Source organism: Geospiza fortis, unplaced genomic scaffold, assembly GCF_000277835.1.
Source record: "Geospiza fortis unplaced genomic scaffold, GeoFor_1.0 scaffold662, whole genome shotgun sequence".
Taxonomy (NCBI): domain Eukaryota; kingdom Metazoa; phylum Chordata; class Aves; order Passeriformes; family Thraupidae; genus Geospiza; species Geospiza fortis.
This window is the reverse complement of record NW_005054450.1, coordinates 1,324,494-1,346,600: the sequence shown is the minus strand read 5'-3', so window position 1 is coordinate 1,346,600 and position 22,107 is coordinate 1,324,494. Positions and strand designations below refer to the sequence as shown.

At 47.0% G+C, this 22,107-nt stretch overlaps 2 protein-coding genes across 3 annotated transcripts in view; one reads left to right on the top strand and one right to left on the bottom strand.

The window, feature by feature from the left end:
- Window positions 1–6,302, top strand: part of CASZ1 (castor zinc finger 1) — a 102,616-nt gene extending 96,314 nt beyond the window's left edge. The window contains exon 20 of one of the 2 annotated variants that reach the window (XM_031062553.1): window positions 1,326–6,302. In XM_031062553.1, the coding sequence (XP_030918413.1) occupies window positions 1,326–2,581 (1,256 nt within the window). In that variant the 3' untranslated portion in view covers window positions 2,582–6,302. The remainder of the gene's footprint in view (window positions 1–1,325) is intronic. The other variant, XM_031062552.1, reaches the window with a different exon arrangement.
- Window positions 6,303–13,138: 6,836 nt separating this feature from the next.
- The window catches only part of PEX14 (peroxisomal biogenesis factor 14), a 62,912-nt gene continuing 53,943 nt past the window's right edge, over window positions 13,139–22,107 (bottom strand). The window contains exons 5-9 of the mRNA XM_005427723.2: window positions 21,377–21,462; window positions 20,656–20,758; window positions 19,308–19,405; window positions 16,405–16,496; window positions 13,139–14,984 (exon numbers count right to left, since the gene is read on the bottom strand). Coding sequence (XP_005427780.1) covers window positions 14,522–14,984; window positions 16,405–16,496; window positions 19,308–19,405; window positions 20,656–20,758; window positions 21,377–21,462 — 842 coding nt within the window. The 3' untranslated portion in view covers window positions 13,139–14,521. The remainder of the gene's footprint in view (window positions 14,985–16,404; window positions 16,497–19,307; window positions 19,406–20,655; window positions 20,759–21,376; window positions 21,463–22,107) is intronic.

The window sequence follows — 22,107 nt, the reverse complement described above, 5'->3', positions numbered from 1 at the left end:
TGTACGGCCCAGCCATGTGGGAGAGGAGGTTCCTGCCGCCTCCATTGGGAGTGTGGGAGCTTTTCCTTCAGTGGTCACCACCTTCACCTGGAGGGTGTCACTGAGGAGTTGTCACCTGTAATTCCTGTGCACCTGCCAGAAAGGAAGTAATGCCACACAGTTGACTGTCCCTTCAGTCTCCCAGACCAGGATGGAAACTGCTCTGGGTTCTCAGGCCCCACGCCCTGTGTGTCACAAATTGAGCCTCTTTTAAAAAGATGGCAGTTTCAGCAGGGAGAGAGTAAAAAAAAAAAAAAAAAGTATGTGTTGGTTGCAAGCTATAATTTCTAATTACACTCACAGTTCTGCACCTGGTGAGAAATTCTTGCCTCCAACCTTGTCTGTGCTGCATGTTGATACTGGAGATTGTGGGTTGATTCTGGAAACAGCAAGCAGAGAAGAAAAAAGTTAATAGATAGATTGAGGTCGTGTCTTTGATGTCAGTGTGATCCTAGGGGACATGAGCACTAGCCAGTTATGCTGGCCCTGTGAATCAAAGTGGAAGATAGATGAGGGAGCTTTATTTATACTAGGGGCATAGTGGAATTTTTGAGACCCAAGGGAATGTTGCAGAGCTGGTATTTTCTCTCAGAGTCCACTGGCTAGTGATGATGAGAATTAGCCCCATTGAACATCTGTCCATCTGTCTTTCTAAGTGCACTCATTGTAATATGTAGGCTCATTACAGTGAGGGATGTTGCAGTCTCCTGGCCAAAGTCCATCCTGTTTCTATAAATTTCCACACCCCCCCCGCTGCAGTTTTAATCACGCATGGGATCTTCCCTCACTTCCTGCCTGTCCTTGGCAATTGTAGTGCAGAGCCTGGCTAGGGGAAAACAGTGCACACGTACAAGCTTTTAGCACACTGCAGCTCTTTTTACCACCCCAGTGAACTACAGTAACACACCTCAGTCCTTGGACTCGAACAAGCTAGCTCCTCCCTGCTCTGATTTGAGGAAAACGGGACTAGAGATTAGGTTAAGCAGCAAGAGAAACAGTGAAAGTAGCAAACCAGGGAAGCAACAGTTAACATTTGTACAAGATCAGGTTTGCCAGAGCAGCAATCAGACACAAGGCAGGATATGCTGAAAACTGAGGAAGTGATGTCCAGCAGGCATCAGCTAGGCCACAGTCCTGGAGCTGAGGCTCGCTGAGAGCTCGAGGGACGAGCTGCGGGTGGGAACAGTTGCAGCATTGTGTCTTGGCAAACACAGAGCTTGCCAGGCCGGCTGGGAGATGGACAGACCTGGCTGTCAGCAACACCGCCCTGCGCTTTCTCTCCTCAGGGAACACCATCACTATGCCAACTGCCTCGGGGGCCAAAAAGCGTTTCTGGATTATTGAGGACATGTCCCCATTTGGCAAGCGCCGCAAGACCGCGTCCTCACGCAAGATGCTGGACGAAGGGATGATGCTGGAGGGATTTCGGCGCTATGACCTCTACGAGGACTGCAAGGACTCCAGCTGCCAGTTCTCTCTCAAGGTTACCCACTACCACTGCACACGGGAGAACTGTGGCTACAAGTTCTGCGGCCGTACCCACATGTATAAGCACGCCCAGCACCACGACCGTGTTGACAACCTAGTATTGGATGATTTCAAACGCTTCAAGTCTTCACTGAGTTGTAACTTCCCAGACTGTCAGTTCTCTGGCAATAGCACACACTTCCACTGTCTGCGCTGCGGCTTCCGCTGCACTGACAGCACCAAGGTGACGGCGCACCGCAAGCACCACGGCAAGCAGGACGTCATCAGCGCCGCCGGCTTCTGCCAGTTCAGCTCCAGCGTGGACTGCGAGGTGCCTGACTGCAAGTACAAACTCAAATGCTCCCACTTCCACTGCACCTACCCCGGCTGCAAGCACACGGTGGTGGGCATGTCTCAGATGGACTCTCACAAGCGCAAACACGAGAAGCAGGAGCGAGGGGAGCTGCCTGCCATCTCTCCCGGCCCCGAGGGCCTCGCCCACTCCACTCTTGAGTATGATATCCAGAACTCTTCCATCAACCTGGACAGTTCGCTCAACCTCAGCACTGACAACAACAGCTCCCTCTTCTTCCTGCAGAACGCGGCCGGCGTGGGCCTCAGTGACTCCCTGGACCTCAGCAAGAAGCAGGCAGAGGCCACCGAGGGCCCGTCCCCCAGCAGAGCCGGGGCCGCGGCCCCGGAGAGGAGCGCAGGGGCACCGGGCTCCGGGGACGTGGAGGACGAGGACGACTCTTCCCAAGAGGATGAAGAGGACGATGAGGAGGAGATGAATGAAGAGGAGGAGGATGATGAAGAGGAGGATGACGATGATGATGATGAGGAGGAGGAGGAGGAGGAAGACCTGAACACAGATTCCGAAGAATCGCTGCCGGACCCCGAAGGCCTGGCCGCTAAAGAAGATGGAGAACCAGAGGAGGGTGCTTCTTCCACAGACCATGGCGATGCTTCCAGGCCTCAGGGCGAGCCAGCCCTCACTCCAGCCCCAGCTCCTGCCCCTGCTCCAGCTCCGGCTGCTCCCCCAGCCTCCACCGTTGCTCCAGCAGCTTCTCCTTAATCCTAGAGACAGCAACGGCAGTGGTTTGGTTTTTCTCTTACACAGATTTACTAAGAGGACCCCGTATAAGGCAAGAACAAAGATGGGGATGGCAAATGAAAAACGAACTCCGTGCCACAGATGAGAGAGAGGAAGGAAGGAAACCCCTGCTCCTCCCCAGGCCCCAGAAGAGATCAGTTGGCAGCAGGACTGGTGCTGCATCACTCCATTCTACAGATCCTGGAACAACGGGGCAGGATGCAGCAAAAAAAAAAATACCGTTTATATGGACACGAACCCTGAGGGTACCCACTACTTTTCCTTGCTCCCTGCACGGTGCGTGGAGCCTGTGCCCATCTGGGGACCCTTTTTTATGGGTGGGGCTCTATCCCCCCAATTTTCTTTCTGGGTTTTATTTTTCCATGTTTTCAGTTGTACGATAATAATAATAATCTCCACTTCTTGGAGGGGGGTGGGTGGGAACAAGAGGTAATGAATTTTAGAAATATATATTTGTGTGTGTGTCTCTCTATATAATGTACACACACACACACATATATAAAATTAAAGGAATTGGTGTCACAAAGACAAGTAGCTCAGCTTTTGCCAGTGGGAAGGAGGGGGTGAGGAGTGTGCTCTCTCTCTCTCTCTCCACCCTTCCCCCTTCTTTCTCCAGCATTAAATGGCATCAGACAGCCAGGGTGGGAGTGGGTATTTATTGTCACATAAATGAGGATGCATTAATGAATGAGTAGGGGTGGGAATGGGACACTCCTCTGTTCTTCCAGATCCTTTTTACTGTTAATGATAATAATTTTGAATGCTATTTATATTGTAAAACTTTCTCAGTCTACACTTTCTCTGTAGGACACCTCTCCTCATCCTTGCTGTTCTGACTGTAGGGATTTAGCTGAAGTAACCTGGGAAGAACACAGCAGGCAGTTTAAAGGGTCTGTCTCACTGGAGGACTGGGGTTACTCTGCCATCCAGTTCCATCTCATCCCAACCCCTAGGTGCTTCCTCTCTGCGGAGGTGAGGCGTTTTTGTGGTGCTTCAGTATCCCCATCTCAGGAGGCTGTGAGCTGCCCCTGCCCCGTGTGCAGCACAGGGAGCACCAAGCTCGCACAGGAGCGTCCTGGTCGCTGCAGCAGCCTCGGGACAGCGGGGCCAGGACAGCCCGAGCCCAGCCCTGCTGCAGGCAGGCAGTGTGTGTGGCAGACACGGATCTCAGGTGACCCTGGCAGGGCACGCTCGGAGCCCCCTGGGTGCCCTGCTCAGCTCGGGGCTGGGGAGGGGACAGCCCTGCCAGCCCTGCTCTGCAGCAGAGCCCTGCCCTGAGCAGGACCCGCTGCCTGGCACTGCCTTCTGCAGCGACAGAGCCGGCTGGAACCCGGCCCTGGGCAGCTGCTGCAGCTCCGGGCCCCCCTGGGCTCTCCCCTGGCTCCAGGCTCTTCCCTGCTGTCTTCTGCTGGCCTGGCCTGGGAACACACACTACAGGACACTGTCCCAGACTCTGGCAGGTGCCACAGGAGCTGTTTGACCCCAAATCCTTGCCTGAGCCTGAAAGGGCTTGTCTGCACACACCAGGGCACCAGAAGGACTAGTATGAATGAATTCTGATCGTTATTTTGGTGCCAGTTTTAAAGCATACCAGATTAGTCTGAGCTTTGTCCTTTTTAAAAAAAAAATTAAAATGCATTTTTTTATACCATGCAGGCACCCTCTCCCCTCCTCAGCTTCATGAGCACTTCAGCTCTAAGGGATCCCCAGGATTTGTTTTCACTCTGAACAGATAAAGGCCTCAAGAAATTTAGGTTGCTTTTTTTTTTTGGTTATTTCCCTAAGGAACTGGTGCAGATCAGGTCTGATTTATAAACAAGCAGCTCAGCTGTGTAAATGTGGGGACAGAATGTTCAGCTAATGTTTCAAAAGGAAAGGAAAAAAAAAAAGTTGTACAGTATTTTTCCTGTAAAGGTTATTACTATATATAGAACAAAAGAGAAACCACCAATGCCAAGGGGTGGAGGGGGAGGTGTCACCTGCCTTCTGGATAGCCCTTACATATGGTTAATTGTGTGCAATTTTTTTTATCCTTTTTTTTTTCCTCTTTTTTTTTCCCCTTTTTTTTTTTCTCTCTTCCAATGTAGTGTATGTTTGTAGGGGTGGCAGGGGAGGGGGGGCCTTAATGCTGTGGTTTGAGGCTGACTTCACACTCCCAGCACTGACCGGACCTGCACGATTCCGAACTCTAACTTGAATTTTGTAGAGATGAAACAAATGAAAACAAATGAAATATTATCACTAGTTTGTAGTTTATTTAATTCTTTGGAGTTCTTTTCCTCTATCAGCTATTTGTGTGGCTTTTATTTTTATAGGGGGTTTTTTTGTTGTTTGTTTGTTTTTGTTTTGTTTGGTATATCCCCTACCCTCAGCTGTGTGTTTCCTAGCACAACCCCATTCTTGAATAGAATGAAGCTCATGTTCCTGGGGCAGAGTGATGGAATGATGCCCTGGAATTTCTCAAAATGGGATGGGGCAAAAAGATTTTACTTTACTAGCATTTGCTGCAGGTTCTGTACTTGTACATTTTCCCTGTGTTCAGCTACTTAGATAGTATGGTGATGGGCTCCAGGAGGAATCCTTAGATTAACACAAGCCACATCTTGCAAAGCAGATGTGATTATTTTGTACCGCCAAAACCACCAGGATCTCTGTCAGGGACTGTGGGAGCAGGACTGAGCCCTCCTGGAGGGCACAGGGAGCTGGTGCCAGGGGCTTCCCTGGGCCCCTGTGTCCCTGCCCCGGGAGTGGGAGCCTGCCCTGGGACACAGGGTCTCACCTCCCACCAGCCTCCACGGGCCGAGGCACTGCACGGCACTGGGGACAGCAGCAGAGTGCGGAGGAAGGGGTGGGAGATGTGCAGCGGCTCTGGCCGTGCCGGGCAGGACTCCCCAGCCCGGACGGCTCCTCCCCGTGGGGCTGAGTGTGCCAGAAGGGCCCGTGTTTATCTATGCACACCATTTTCTCCCCCCAGGCCCCCTCCTTCTCCCTGACATGTCAGCCCTTCTCCCAGGCTCTGTCACCTCTTGTGTCACCTCAGGAGCTGGCCAGGGAGTGAGGGTTCTTTCCCAAGGTGGCCCTGGGCAGGGGCACCCGGCCGGCCTGGCCCCGTCCTCCTCCCAGCCCTGTTCCTGTAACTCGTACACTGTCTCTGTTTGCAACAACAACAAAAGAAAGTTGAACCCAGCTTTTTATTCTGCCATGTTCAGGCTTTAATTCAGCAAAACCCTTAAGCAGAAGACTCTGAGTGGGCCCAGGGTTAAGGCCGAGCTTAAGTGCTTTTCTGAACAAGGGCCTCAACAGCCCAACACCCCGTCAGAGCAGGTGGTTTGTCATTCCAAGCTCTCATATCAATGGGACTGTCTAAAGAATGACCAGAGAAAGAGAGGGAGATTCAACTGGCTCTATAAGAAGAGGAAAAAGGAGAGAGGAAATGGAACTGTTTTGTCCAAAACAAGATAAAAACCAAACAATAATAAACCTTGAGATGGACCCTCCTGATTCTGCTACCATTCACTGCTGAAGAGCAAAAAAATTAAATAAAAACTATTGACTAGATTGTTCATTCTAGCCACAAACTCAACTGGATTAAAGTCTGCGTGGAAGGAATTTTATAAAGAAAAAAAAATTAAAAAAAAAAATTTCCAATGTAGCAAAAAAAAACAACTTTAAAAAACAAAAATTTAAAAAAAGACAATGAGGGAGGATTCTAGCCTTTTGTAATATCCATATTGCACACTAGGACTATAAGCCATTGCTAGCTCATTTTGAATTTTAAATGTGTAATTTTATTTTGTTTTGTTGTTGTTTTTTTCTTTCCATGGGGGAGGGGGGAAAATAAATGCTTGAACCACCAATGCTCTTTTTAATGTTTTATAAATATGTATGTGTATATATATAAATATAAAAATAATATGTATGCACATATATATGTGTGTGTGTATATATCTATATGTATATACATATATATAGATATATAGATATATATATAGGTTTTGAGACAAAAATGCAGAAAGTGAAAAAAAACACCCTAAACAGGATGGTGTGCTCTGATTTACTTGAATCTGGTCTCTTCAGCACCTGCGTTATTAAGAACTGAATATTTTTCCACTTGAATTTAGTGCTATTAGAAATTTAATATATGTGTTTTATTTATTTGATTTTTTTTTTTTTGCATGACTGATGCAAGGTTTGACATTTTCACTCAATAAAAACTGGAAAAAAAAACCCCAAAGTTGTAAGTGATCAAGTTGTCTTCTTGCTTGAGGAGGTGGTTGAATGACTAAACAGGACAGGCACCTTGCAGCACCTCGTGTCAAACTGCTCTTGTTTCACCCTGCCCGTGTGGCTCTTCCCCAGCCTCATGGAAGCAGCTGGGCCTTTGTGCCTCTGCCACCGTCAGAGAACCCGGGAGCAGCAAAGCAGCGCCTGCCAAGCCTGGTGCTTTGGCAGCAGCTGCCTCCTTATTAGCAGAGAGGATTAGACTCCTCTCTCTTTCAAAGCCCCCTCGTTGCTCTGCTGCAGCTCCCAGCCGTCCTGTTTTCAGATGTCATTATCTGAACATGCCCCTAATCCAACCTTGGAGCCCAGAGGTTTGTTCTCACTGGAGCTCTGCCCACAGCACATGGAATATTTAAATGGCCTTGTTTCCAGGTGGGGACAGGGGACAGGAACAACACAATTCATTGCTGGAAAGCTTTTGCTGGAACCTGCCTTTTCTCAGTTGTACTCTGACTGGACTTCATAAAAGAATGGCTGAGCTCTGGGAGAAGCTGCAAGTTGAACAAATCAAAGTCTCACTACTGCATTTGTTCCAAGCCCTTGCAGGTGGTGTTATTGCAGTCCTGCACCCACAGCCCTGCACCCACAGCCCTGCCCCTGGTGAGCCCCGGGAAGCAGCAGGCACCAGGCAAGGTCACTTGTTCTAATATCAAGACAAAAACGGGGCAGTTGCTGCTGCTATTGTACTTGTAATGGCCTTTGAGTCCTCTGTGGCAGACACTGTCACATGGAAACCCTACCAAATGGGTGTGGGCAAAGAGGGAAAAAAGGCACTGGGCATTTGTAGGTAAAGAAGGTGCTGGAAGGGATGACAAGTTCTTCACGCCAGCCCTGCGGCAAGAAGTGGGCTCACTGGAGTCCCTCAGACACTTCCCTCACAAGGGTCAGGCATTGCTCAGGAGATAGGAACATGGTCCATCCTGAAGCACACCCCTTCATCTTCCCAGAGCAAGGCAGGGTGTCCTTGCCCCAGTCCTGCTCTTGCCCATGAAGTGCCCCAGGCCCATCCTAGCTGAGGAAGGGTGGCCAACAGAGGCAGCTTCCCTGCTTCCTTTTGCTCTTTTTTGGCAGGAAAACTCTTAAACAAACAAATGAAGAAACACTGAGGATTTAAGTAAACAGCTGAAGATTTATCTGACAGGCAGACAGAGCCGTTCCTGCCCTTTCCCTCCCTCCCCACAGGGCAGTGGCAGCCAGCAGCCCCTGCCCCCAGCCCCGCAGCTGGCACAGCCCCACAGACCCTCCCTGGGATGCCAGGACAGGGCCGGGCTGTGCCTGACCACCAGGGCTCTGCAGCTGACATGCTGAACTGGGCAAAACTGAGAGTCCTGGTCCGTGGCCAGAGCAGTCAGACAGCCCTGGGAGGGAAGCAGTGCCTTCATCCAGTGGCCAGGTGCCATCCCTGCAGGTCACGTCTGGGGAGGAGCCAGCTGTGCCCACAAGGCAGCAGGGGTCCAGCTCTGCCCTGAGGCACCCGATCCCCCTGCTCTGCCCACCCAGCCCCTGTGCAGAGGGTCCCCCAGGGCTGCACAGCTCCAGCCCCTCCACACAGCACAAGGGGGGACATCCCCTGCCAGGGGTGTCCCCCACACTTCCCCCTTTTCCCACACAAATTAGCAGGTTCTGCCTGCAGTTTTTAGAACTGGGGGGAAAAAGACGGCAAGAAAGAGATGCAGTACTGGGATTTTCCAATTCGAGGCTGCACCAGGTTCTAGCAAACAGAAGAGCCTGTGAAGAAAGAGGGAGTCCCAAGCTCCATCTCACACCCAAAATCTGCTGCTGCTGCCATGGAAGTGTTGATATTACTGCAAAAAAGCAGGCAGGTAAGCAGATATACAGGCTCACATGGAACCTGCTATTGACAGTGCAGGGAGCAGAAAGCAAGGAACAATTCATCAATCCAGGAAAGCTGCAGCATTTAGCACCCAGTCCTTAGTATATGCACAAGGTTGAAACTGCTTAAGTAAAGCAAATTTGCTCAAAGAGAATGGAGACATGGAAGAATGGATTCATGGAAGAATGTCCACCCCAGAATTTGCTCTGGTTTAACTGAATCAGTTAAAGAAATTTTACACAGGTGTTACTCTAGCTGTGCACACACAAAACCTCAGTGGTAGCTCTAGAAGCAGAGGTACAAAGTTGGAAGCAGTCTGTGAAGTGTTGGAAAGAGCATGAGGAGATAGACATGAGGGGAGGTGAAAGGCAGACACGAGCAGGATCCTGCACAGAACAGCCTTGCCGAGCAAAGACACGGGCAAGCAGCCTGGCAAAGTGACAGCCAGAGAAAGAAAAATAGGCAACAAACAAGCCGGTTGTACTTCTCAATCCTCTGAATCAGCCCTACCCAGCCAATCACCTTCTCACACAGGAGACACAGTCCCAAAGAAAAGCAAGTATTTTACCTAAACCAATAAAAAATACAGTGTCACTCTCCTATTCCTCTTCAGGCTGTTCTTGCAGCCAGCATCATAAAACATCTCTCATTATTTGCACAAACATAGAAGAAACAAAATAAAACCCTGAAGGATGAATTCCTTCAGCAGAAGCAGAAAAGAGGGGGCTTGGTAAAAAAGGCAGGGTGTTGTTCTAGGAGGCTCCATACTGTAAGTAATCCCTGAGCAGTCCTTGCAAAGCATTTGGGGAGATTTTTAGCCTGAAAGACTTTACAGAAATAAATTGTAATTGAGTTTTAATAATCTTCCCCTTTTCAGAAAGGGCCTGACAGATGCTGCCTAGTGCTCACTTCTGCCCCATTTCAAATATTTTTACCTTATTTGGATGAAATATATTATTTTTCTAAAGAAAGGAGGTTGGGTTTTGTTTTTTTTTTTTCCTCTCCAAAGAGATGGTTTTCCCTTCGTCCAGCTGGTGCCTTTATTAGGTTAGTGCTTGCTCCCTTTTGGGGATGGGATTGTTTTTTTCCCTGATCTGGACAGACCATGCCAGCCCCTCAATCTAAAAGCATGCAGCTTGTACTGCACAGCAAATGGAGAAGTCGGGCCCTGATCTCCATCTTCCCTCTTCCCTGATACCCCAAAACTCACCCTAAGTACATTTCCATTTTTTATATATTCTTTCTAAGAGCGTGAGAAGTGGTGAGAGGCACCCTTTCACCAGAATAACAGGTGGACACAGCTCCAAAGGTGCCCATCCAGGCTGACTCCTGAGGAAGCAGCACAGTCTGGGGATATGACAGTAAAAGGGAAAATGAAGAAAGCTGGAAGCCCTCTCCTGTACCTTTAGGTAAATAATTTCCCTTGTTTCACCTTCCAGCACCCCTTTATTTATGTTTACAATCCCTGGGGATCAAGCCCTTCTTTTGCTTTGCACTTGCATAGCACCCAATGTTATGAGAGGGCTGGAAAACTCACAGCTCAAGCTCATCATCAGTTTTTGGTGGTCACCAAGCACAAACAATTTATGCTTAACAGAAAGCACCACCACACAGAAAGGACCTTCCAAAGCTTCCTGTGCCAAAGCCCTTGGCAAACATTTAGATCTCCACAGCCTGCTGCTGGAGGGTTTAATCAAGCATGGAGACCTTGACTTCAACCAAACAGGTTTGCTGCCTGAGCTTGGACCTGCTGCCTGAGCCTTTGCTTTCCCCAAGCACAGGAAAAGCAAGGAGCCTCTGCTCCTGCAGCAAGTACTGCAAATGGAGCAGACAGCACCTGGCCTTTTCCACACTTCTGTCACCAGCACACACCAGGATGGACCTTCTGGCAAACCTTCCTCCCCTCTGCCGAAGGCAAAATTAAGAGAGAACAGAGAAAAGAGCTCTCACTCGCCAGAAGAACCCAGGCTGCAGCAAGGAAGGGCACAGTGTGTGTCTCAGGGCAGGCTGAGGGGCAGCTCCTCACTCACCCCTGCACAGCCCAGCCTCAGGGCAGGGTAGTGGCCAGAACGGGGCTGGGGCTCTCACTCCAGGGCACAGAGTTCATGGGGCTGGGGCTCTACAAGCTGCAGGACCTTGCACAGCACCTGGGTCCCAAAGTGCCTTTCTCAGCAACCTGTGTCACAGCTCTGTACCTATCAGCCAGTATTTTTTACCATCATGTGTGAAATCCAAGGCACACTTACCAGTAAAATACATCCTCTTCCTTCTGATCCCAAACACTTTGGTTGGTTTGGTTATGTCACCAACACACAAAAGACAATAAAAATAAGATTCTTCCTGCTTTTGACAAAGATGCACTACGACAAATTGGGCACATCTGAGGGTAAGGTTGGAGGGAGATGATCAGGAAACATCTCTCTTAACCCTTTCTCCCTTTTGAGTAGCCCACATTTCTCTTGCAGCTATTGAAAAGGAAGTTTTTATATTCTCAAATTACTGGGAAGTACCAGTCTGATATTGTTTCCTCTAGGAGAAAGCACAGGGTGCCAGGCATTCACTGAGACGTAGCCAGATGACACTGTCCAGAGGAAGCTCCCTTCACCTGTTTTTTTATATGTTATTAAAGACCTATAGAAACCATGTTAGGAACCCACTGAACTCAACTCTCTGCTGTGTTATTCCTATTCCTATGTAAAATAGAGTACACAGTAAAACAGCACTTGAATAAGCCAGGTCGTAGGGAGCTGCTGCTGCTGTCTCATTCTGCAGATAAAACGTTCTCTACCTGGTCATCTTTCAATTAATAGGATGCCATTTCCAGTGCCAAGAGGCCAGTGGGGTTAGCATTTCACAGGGCAGCTGAGTTAAGAAGCTTGTTTCTAGCAAAAAAAAGAAGAAAAAAATTAGTAGTCAGGCTACAAGGACCAAAATCCTCTTCCTGCAGCTGCTGCTATGCTGGAAAGAGAAGGAACACAACACAGAGGAACAGAACTTGTGATTCAAGACTGTACCTGCAGGTTAGAAGGTCTGGCTTCTTACAAATTCTCTGCTGGTTGGTTGGATCTCTTTAACAAATACAAAAGCACCCCATCAACAGCCAGAGGCACAGAGTTACATATTTTGAGCAACAGTGGCCTTGATGGGGTTTTCTGGGACTCATCAGATTGGAGAAAGGAAAAACTTTAGAATTGGCACAATATACAGAAAACCTACAGAATTGGTAAGGTACTAAGAAAGAAAAACTAAAGGACAGAAGAGAGTAGTTAAAGAAAACTGCCTTTTACTCCTGAGGTAAATGAATTGAACACTGTCAGCATGGAGGAAAAGGGGGGAAAAATGAACCCGCAGGGATGCTTGTACTATAACCCTGCAAGTCACTCTGCAAGGCACATACCTCAGCAACATATTTTCCACATTTCACCAACTGCTGTTGTCCAGGCACTTTCTATTTTCAAAACCTTCTATGTATATAAAATGTATACGGGCAGGACAATACTTTTTCATCACATCCTTGTGTTGTTGTGTTTTCTTTTCACAAGGATTCCTGGCCTGGAGAAATGAAAAGTGTCATCTCTTAAGAAAAGCCTTTCTTTTTAAACACTTTCAAATTTGCCCTGTTTTAGCTAAACGTGACGTTCTTTGTGAACGTTAAACAGTGGAGAGAGAGACTGAGAGGGAGAGAGAGACACACACACACTCACTCACTCCTGGGGAAGATATTCGTCCATTTAAGGCATGAGAAATCATCACATTCAGCAGCAGGTCTAAATACAGTAATATGAAGGTCCCTTTCACTCCCCCGAGCAGGAAAATGTCACTGTGTACCAGACACCCAAATACTTGGGAATCAAGTAAATCCCTCATTTTTCAGAAGGGAGCCAAATCCTTCTGCTGAACAATGATGGGACTGTAGTAGCTACAATTTACTTGCTGCACACCATCTCCTTCGATGGCTTCTGGACTGGGATGGCAGGGTTAGACCAGTCATGGGATCCAGCACAGCATTCCCTCCTGGAGATAACACTGAGGGGCCATGGGATATCTCACACGCTCCCTTCAGCACCTCCTGCTGCTGGTGGAAGGAGCAGGGGGAGCTTTATTCCACACCCTGCAGAGCCTCCTGCTGGGAGCAGAGGCACAGAAGAACTGCCCTGCACCCCGGGGGTACATCCACCCCAGCCTCTGCACCACGCTCCTGGAGCTGGGTGTACTGTACCTTACACTGCACTCACACCACTGCCTCCTGCTGATACTGCCTAGGAGCAGTCAGAAAAACAACCACAAATGTCCTTTGGAAAACATTTTAGAAGGACCAGATTTCTGTAACCCTCCCTTTCCCCTCCCCTGACCACCCTACATGCATATTTCTCCCAAAAATAAGAGCCACAGTAATCCAGTAATAACCTGGTGTTAAATAGTGGTAACTCATATTTATTACAATTATATACAATCATATTTTATATTTGAAATCTATACATGATCACACAGACGAGCACACTTGCTTGGTGAGGACAGTGAGACTCAGTTGTTACAAGAATTGCTCTGCTAAGATGCTCTGATGCAGTGAATAGGATCATTGGACACCACCACTTCACCAGCTGCAAACACAATGCTGCAAACTGCCAGAGGTTTAAAATTCACTGGTTTGTGTACGGCCCAACGGGGCAAAAAAAAAGGCTGGACTGGGCAAGAAGGGCCAGTGGTTAAACCTCAGAACTGGAGCTGTTCTCTCTGCTAGAGAGACTGCTTTGCTGAAGCAGGTGCCTGTCACTGGAGAGGTACCATTTATGATCATTTTTCTTCTCATTTAGGGAGAAAAAAAGGCTAAAAAACCATTGCAAATATTCAGAATTAACCAACTATTTCAGCATCTGATTTCACCCCATTCGTTTGTTCATCCTTTCATTCATTCAGGGGAGCTATAAATAAAATAGAAGATGCCAAAAACTGATGTGAGCTCCCTGTCTTTGGAGGAGGAAGGGTAATAACTGGCATGAGTGGAGTCAGCTTCTTCTAAAGCCTTTTACTGGGGACCAATCACCAACAAAGCCACCTGTTGTCATGGATTTCATGATATATGACATGTCTCCATGACATCTGGACTTGGTCCCTACCAACAAGCCACTCTAATGAATGTAAGCATGTGGAGTGGAAATAGCATTCTTTGGACCCCACAGAAATTTAGTGTTTTTACATGCTAGGTAGTTTCAGCAATTTGAGGCTTGGCATAAAGCTTGGAAGAGCCAAGACTGAGATCTGGTGAGGAATTTGAGGTTAAAATGTTCTGGTGGGGTTTTTTTGGTTGGTTGGGTGGGTTTTTTTTTGCAACACAGTGTCAAGTAGTTTGAGAAATAAAACAGGGTTATTTTGGGAAACAGAGAACTGGTTTGGGCCTTATGTGGGATTAAAGGCTTGCGAAATCAAGGAGCTCAGGACAGACTGGTTTCTGAAATTGGATAGAAGGGCTCTAGGATGCAGCAAGAGGCCAACTGCTTCTGTAAGAGGGCGTATTCTGTAGCTGTGGTGCATGGTAAGGCCATTGGTCTGCCAGCCCAGCAGTGACCCCAGCTCACGGGAAGAAGGAGCCACTGCAAGACTGCAAAGCCCTGTGCTGAAACAGGGCAATCGTGTTGTTCACCGAGCAATCACAACCCTGCTCAAGGTCAATCAAGGGGGAATCACTGCAGGGAATGGTAGCTTTTCTCTCCACGACATGGGAGAGGCACTGGGGACAGTGCAGCAGGCCGGGGGAGATGTGCAGCAGCAGCAGCAGCCAGGGTGTCTTAGTCAATCTCGTTCTCGTTGCTGGCCCCCTCAGGTCTTCGTAGCTTTTCCACCTGCTCATTAATCTGACCATCCCCTCCTCGCCGGTCCTCAGTCTGGACACCCAGACATTCCTCCTCATCCACATGGCTAACATCATCATCCTCATCGTCCTCTTCCTCCTCATCGTTCCTTTTGGTTTCCCGTTTCTCCTCCTCCCCCTGCACCTCCATGCGCACCTGGCTGGTGACGTCGATGGCCTTGGTGGCCTCCTCGGGGCTGAGCAGGTGGCAGCTGACCTTGGAGCCCTCGGGACTGTGGTTCTCCTTCACTGGGGAGGACGTGGTGGACTCGTTGCTGACCGGTGAGATGTCACTGCTGCTGTTGTGGTTGGCAACGACGGGGTTGGAGGGTGAGCTTGGCTTCACTGGGATCTGCCAGGACGGGATCTTAGGAGCTGAAGGGGAGGGAGGGAACTGCCTCCTTGGGGAGGACAAGAGGGAAAGAAAAGGAAAGAAAGGGGCTTTTGTTATAAATACTGAGGGGTTTCAGCAAGACTGAAACTGCAAGTCTCTTTGCCATAAATGAGCAAAACTAAGGCCACTTCACTTCTCCAGAGAGATTCTTAAAGTGCTTTACAAGCACTCAGCAATCAAGCCTGTACACAAGGAAAATATCCCAGCTGGGCAGTCTGAAGCACTAAAATGATCTGATTTGGCCAATTTCACAAAGTAAGCTAGCACTCAGGAATGCTGCCTGTGAAAAGACATGGGTGTCCCTTTTTAAGACAATCACTAATTAATTGGTACAGAAAAATTCCCACTGGAGCAAGAAGTCAGACACACCAGGTGCCTGAACCAGGGAATTTCACCACCTGGCTCTCACCTCACTGTGATACACCACTGTTGCATTCTGGCTCATTGCAATCCAGAGCCTTTCTCCCAGTCCCAGCATGCACTTTACATGTTTGGGCCAGGCCCTGGCTGCCACAAACTGGTTCAGCTCCTCTGACTTGAATGGAGTCATACCAGCTTGCACCAGCTGGAAAGCTGGCCCCGAGTCCCTTCCAGGTGGATTTTAAGGATATGATACTAGCAGGCCAATGCCCAGTACAAACAGCAGATTCCACGTGCCAAACAGGACAAATAGAAGTGCGAGGGGAGCACTGGTGCCCTCAGAGAGTCATCCATCATGAAGGGCAAAGCACAGAAGCATGTCTGATGTAGCACTCCCATGCATCCTTGCCTGTGGGAGTTTGCAGATGTGTCAGATGAAGGTCTGCCATGTGCCAGGGGGTCCTCATGCCCCTCAGGGGAGCTGGCAGGTGCCACGAACAGGAGCAGAGCAGGGGAAAGCTGGCTGCTCTCTGGCACTGAATGCTCACACTCAGCACTGCCCTCCCTGAGACTGAAGTGGGAACAGGAGCTGCTCTCACCTCCTCTGCTGCTGCTGCCACCAGCAGCCACTGCAGAACTGGGCTGAGCTCACCCTGTCCTCTGTGAGTGCTCTGCTGTGGCACGATTCTTTTCATACTGGCTATGCCCTGACCATGAGCAAGGCAGCTGAACTGCACCCAGAAGTGACTTTCTAAAACAGAATACAGGTGCAGATGCTGTCAATTCCTCCAACTGGATGAGAGGCATCCTGACTGTGGGGGAAGTGCAAACAAAAAGGAAAAATCGTATCAATACCCTAAGGACTCTGTGATTTAAGGCCAGTTTGAAAAGCATTTTGAGACCTGCAAACAGAAAGTGATAGTGGAGTGCAAAATGGTACTATTAAAATAGCAGTAACAGGATATAGAGGCAGTTCCTGTTGGAAATGCCTTTCCTCTCCATGATTGAGGGAATCCCAGAAAGCAGCACTTCCCCCACAACAGTCTGCTCACACATTGCACCCATACCGGTTCAGGAGAAGTCCTTTTAAAGAGTAGATCTCAGATTTCAATTCATTAATATTCTGCGACTCCAGAATCCAATTGGTGGAAGTTGTGGCCTAGAACATGAAAAGCAAGACATAAAGATCAATATCTGAACTGCAAGATAGTTCACCAATGTCACTTTTTCCTATGCCTTTTTTCTGCTCCCATGTGGGAATTTCCAGTCCAGTGGATAACGTACATAAGCTCCATCACTTCAAATCTCTCACATCTGAGCAAAACGACTTCCACCCTAAGAAGTACTTGAACAGATCCCCACAATGACCAGAAATAATAATTGTCTCAAGGTGCCTAGACTATTCAACATTTGCTTTGTGTTTGCGTGACTAATTCATCTTGTCTCCAGTCTTGCCTCCCATGCACAACCATTGCTAAAGCATCTCAAGGGGACATTTCTTTTTTCAGGAGGCCAGCATTTGTAAGAATTCAGGCACAGCTGGGCCAACACTGGATGCCTTCCACCAGCATATCAGACAGAGAACAATACACAGAGAGGCAAACCAAATCATTTGGCACTGACCTACTGAATGATTTCTAGAGAAGAACTAGAACTAGGATCCTGAATAGCAGTGGGAGTTGCACTGGATCAGGTCCTTTACTCCTTCATGTGACTGAACTTAGCTGAGGCAACTGATTTGAATATTATATATTAACAACTGTTTTAAAACCATTTGCTCATTTCTCCTAAACCTAATGAAAGAAAGAATCCAGTATCTGCACTCTAGCATTTAGAGGTGGGCTGATAAATACATACTTGAAAGTTGCAAACATTTTCCCTACTTGATCTGAAGAATTAGATCTATGCTTGAGTTACCAGGTCATATCTCCAGAAGCAGCTGGACTAGGCACTGTCTCTTGGATATTTCAAGGCAATGAGTGCAGTTTTGTGGGGATAAGTAACTCATGGAAGCCTGGTACAGCTGCTGTCAGAATTGCATCAGAATTGCCACAGGATATCAGGCAGAAATTAGAGTAACTAACTGAGGATAACATGCTGCAGACAATACTTTTGGCACTCTTTCTTTTAACCCTTTTGGGAACTTGAGAAATGGGAGTTTTCTAAGCACAGATATGGTCTATGGTTACCCATCCTTTTGCTCCAGTAATTCCTGTAGCCATGAGACCACAGAATACTCATGCCTGGCACACCCCACAGTAATTTCTGCTAAAAGCCATTAGGAACAAACATATTGGTATCACTGCAGAGATAGTTCTAATGAATTCCCCACCAAAGGAAGACAGAATTGGAACAACTAAAAACTTTTCCTCAGCAGTTCCCACTAGATGTAGCCAGAACTGCTTGTTCTTACTCTTAAACAGACTTGAGCTACTGCAGAGGAACCCTGCAGCCAGCACTGCTCACAGAGACTTCTGGGCTTCAAACCCAAAGGGCTGCGAGAGGCTCAGGCTGTAGTAGCTGTGTTTTACAGATGCGTTCCCTCAGGATTCACACTCCCAGCCCTCAGACAGCAAGAATCCAGGAGCCACTGTTCTGGCTTTCTAAGACCTTGAAAGCTACAGCAGCACATTAACAAGGGAGTGATTTCCACTCACTGGCCTGCAAAGGACTCAAATTTCCAAAACACATATGGTGCCAGATGCCTAGGATTTAGAAATAAAATCTGACATCTGGGGCTTTTTAGCCAGTCTCTTTAAAAACAGTTGTAGAAAATTCAAGCCTTGAATTTTTATGTACGTTTTTTAATTACTTAAAGTCCCTCTTTTTAATTTTTTACAGCATGCCAGTAGGAGTTTGAAAAGCAGATATAAAAACTTACATTACAGCTGAGAAAACACAGCTTTTATTCTTTGGTTTGTGGGGTTGCCCAAGTTTTTCTTTGTACACATGAGGTTTAGATATCATAACAATGTGTGCTACCATTTCAGTGCAGGGGGTAGAGAGGGGGGAAGGAAAACTTCTTCAAGACTCTCTAAACCACCAAGACTTATGGCCTTTTTCCTTCTTAAAGCTCAACATGTGTTCTTAATCTTAACACTTAAGACCTGAAAACAGTTTTCCAATTTCCGGACTGGCTCCAGGCCACTGTCAGGCCACAGTTCCCAAGGAAAATTGAAGCAGAGTGTTGTGACCATAAACTGGCTTTCATGGTTGCATTTACAGCTGTGCCACTGAGGGATTCCTCCTGTACAGTGTGCACAGCACAGAGTCAGCTGTGGCCCACCAGTTACACACCATCAAAGGATCTGCCTCAGATTAAAGTCTGCTAAGGGGAGAAGACAACTGTTCCTGCTACAGGTAAAGGGCTGTAACACTGCCTAAAGGATGTGACAGAAAACTCTCCCTGTACAGAGAACACCACAAGATAACTGGTGGCCACAATCCTGGCCTTGAACAATCCAAGTTTGTGAGTCAAAGGAAGACTTCATCTCCATGTGACTGCTTCACATTCACCCTGCCTCACATATCAACGGTTTCTGTCTGATAGAATGCTTGGGCCAAGGAGTAAAGCACTAATTCTCATTGCCAGAAAGAAAATCAATTTTCGTTAAAAGTGGTTATTTTATTTACACATGTAACAACACAAACTAGTCAGAATTGATGGTTTTATTGCCAAGGTCAAGTCAAGAGTCAAGGAGAATGGGTCACTGTGTGTCATTAACAGAGTTGTAATGGGGCCACCTGTTACACTCAGCTGACCAAAATCATTGAAACAAGAACCCAAATAGTAAGAATGTTTGGCCATTACCTGGATCTGAACAAGTGGCTTAAATGCAGTCTTTCAATTGAATACAGAGCTGATGGCTGGGTTGTGACCCCAATGGGAGCTTTCCATGTGCCCACAAAAGAAGCCATGCATGCTCCAAAACTGACAACGCTCTAAAGGTGAAGAGTCAGAAGTTGGTACCTTAGAAGCAGCCAGTTCTTGGGTGAGCTCTTGGATTTTCTGTTGCTGCTGGATTAGCAGCTCCTGGACAGCTGCTAAGGTTGTCTGTAACTGAGTCACTGCAAGAGAAAAAGCAGAAGAGTTAAACTGAGATACATCCACATATACACACTCACCCACGCCTTTCCTGCTGTCTAGCTACAAAGATGCCTCTATTCCTACTATATTTAATTTATCTATGCCCGCCTGCTCACTTTAATCCATATGATTTATTTGCACTACGGGTAATCTACCTGCACTGCATCTAACCTCCAGTATTTCTAGTTTATCTTTCCATTGTATAGATGTCTATAGCCCACAGTATATCCGTCTAAAACCTCTCCCTTTTAATTATATTGGTTTATGATTTGTACATCTCCCTGAACTTACACAATGTTTGTATCATTTATCTATCTAAGGGCTCTTGCAGGCAAACACTGGGGCTAACTCCAGTCTGGGAAGAGGCTGCTCTCAGGGTTGACCTTCGGGTATCATGAGAAATGAAAGATGCTTTTCTTCTCACCTTTCAATGAAAAGTGTAATTAGCATCCTCCCATTCTCAGCCTACTAGTTCCTTCAACCCCAATATTTTTATAAACTTACTGCTGAAAATCTCAGTTTTTTCATCCCAACTGAATATACTTTGCACTTTTTCCCTTTCATTTCAAGAGAGCACCTTGTATTCCTACACCCCAACAAACACTGAAGAACTTCTCCTGGACTCCAGCTGTAGAACTTTTTCTACTTTGGCACTTTATCCAAAGCTTACAGGGAGTAAACAAGCTGATAAAATAAATAAAATTAAAAACTCTATTGGTGTGACAGGTAACAGCTAATCCAGACCATCATTAGGGCCTCGGGTAATGAACAGACACCCTATAGAGTCAATAACATAGAAGGTGGCTAAGGTCAGAGAGGCACAGTAATTACAGACTCTCCTGACCCTTCCTCGGATTTTCAGATGGAAGGTGGGGAGAAACCACCAAAAAAAAAAGCCCCTGAAAACATCAGAGAAGCAGAAATTAAAAATGAACTTTACAGCCCTCCGAAAGGCTGTCATTTTATTCCCCTTATTAATATTCTGAGGTTGGGAGCCTTTCCGTAAAAACATAATTAATTGAGGCCGTGCCGACAGTAAACAAGCAATTTCAAATTAAACCGAAATGACGGCGGCTTCATTTGCAAATGTGAACAGATTCTCAGAGCAGATAAATGAAGTCACCACATAAAGTGGAGATGGAGGGAAAGAAAAGGGTGGGGGTCTTGGCAGAATGGAGGATACAGGGAAAAAAGCTTTGAGGGGTGAATTGATGGAGTCATTAATCTTTACCTGTCTGTGTCACACTGCCACTCATCTCAGAAATGTTTGACTCAATCCTCTGAAGTTGTTTCCTGTCTTCTTTGCCTCCCATGATGAGAGGAACCAGGTATTTCTGCATGGAGTACAAAAACTTTTTCAGGAAACAGCGATGTGCAAAGCACTATTTCTAATCTACCTGAAACATCCTCCAATCCCACCCCCCAAATCTCAGCCTTTATCAGAGCGATCATTTTTCCACACATCTGGCTGAGAAAAGAAATTCCCTCTACAGCAAGTGCTAAAAGAAGTTGCAGAAGAAGAGTTTCGTGGTTACATTTGTCAGGGTACTGAAAACTAATTCCTAAGTCTGGACACAGCCACGAAATCTGCCTCATTCTGCCCCTGAAGAGGGTGGACTGGACATAATAGGTCCCAACGCTCCTCTAGCTACCATGGAACCTTCTGCAGCTGCATCCAAGGAACAGAATATGCTTCAACAAGAGCATAAGCAATGGAAATTACCTTATTGCTAGCAGTTTGAGATCCACAGCTAAAAACTAGTTTTGTTTGCTTGCTGCATTTTGACTCTGCATTTTCATGTTAAGTGTCTACATTTCTCAAATATACCAATGGCAGTGCCAGTGAGAACAGAGATGCTTCACCAGCTTGGAACCAACATGAACATTTGGACACAAGCAGCATAACATGTTTCTCTAAGAGTACAGTGTGGGAGTAGCAAGGGACCTATTACCTTGTAGAGCTGGTGGAATCCAAAGGCAATTCCTGCCATTATGATAGCCAAAGCCCCATAATCTCGCCATCTGGAGCCAGGGGGACCTAAAGTTCAGAATCAAGAAATAATCAGTCAGAACTGCAGGTGACAACATTTTTGTACATCCATTTTATCAGAGAAACGATTAACACACAGTGTGCAGGCCTTTGGCTGAGGACAGTTAAACAGCTGGCCAGACCTCTGGTATTGACTCTGGCCTTGTAGTGTCACAGGGAGAAAAATCACAGCAGCAATTAAAGAGGGTCCATCAAGCTGTTTTGCCCAACTCTTTCCTTGTACAAGGCACTCTGAACCCAGGTAACTGTCTCTGGGGCTGGCAATAGCTAAGGTTAACTCCTTACCTGAATACTCCTTACCTGGATATTGTTCTCCAACATCATAATTTTTGAAAATGGGGACAGAACCAGAGACCCAAAAGAGTGCAGGAGAAAGGAAGGAAGGAAGGGAGTGTTTCAAGAAAGAAGAGAAATCTATCAGGGCAATAAATGGGTTTATGAAAACTGTGTCAGCAATTATGGACTATTTCAATGAGGAAGGATCCAGTGTCTTTCGAGCTTAAATTACAAATAGGGACCAAAGCACACATAAAGAGCAGAGAGAAAATATGCAATTAAGTATCTACAGAGAGAGGTAAAGAAGTAGATAAAAGCTTGAGATATTTAACACACAATTGTACAGAGAAGCTTAGA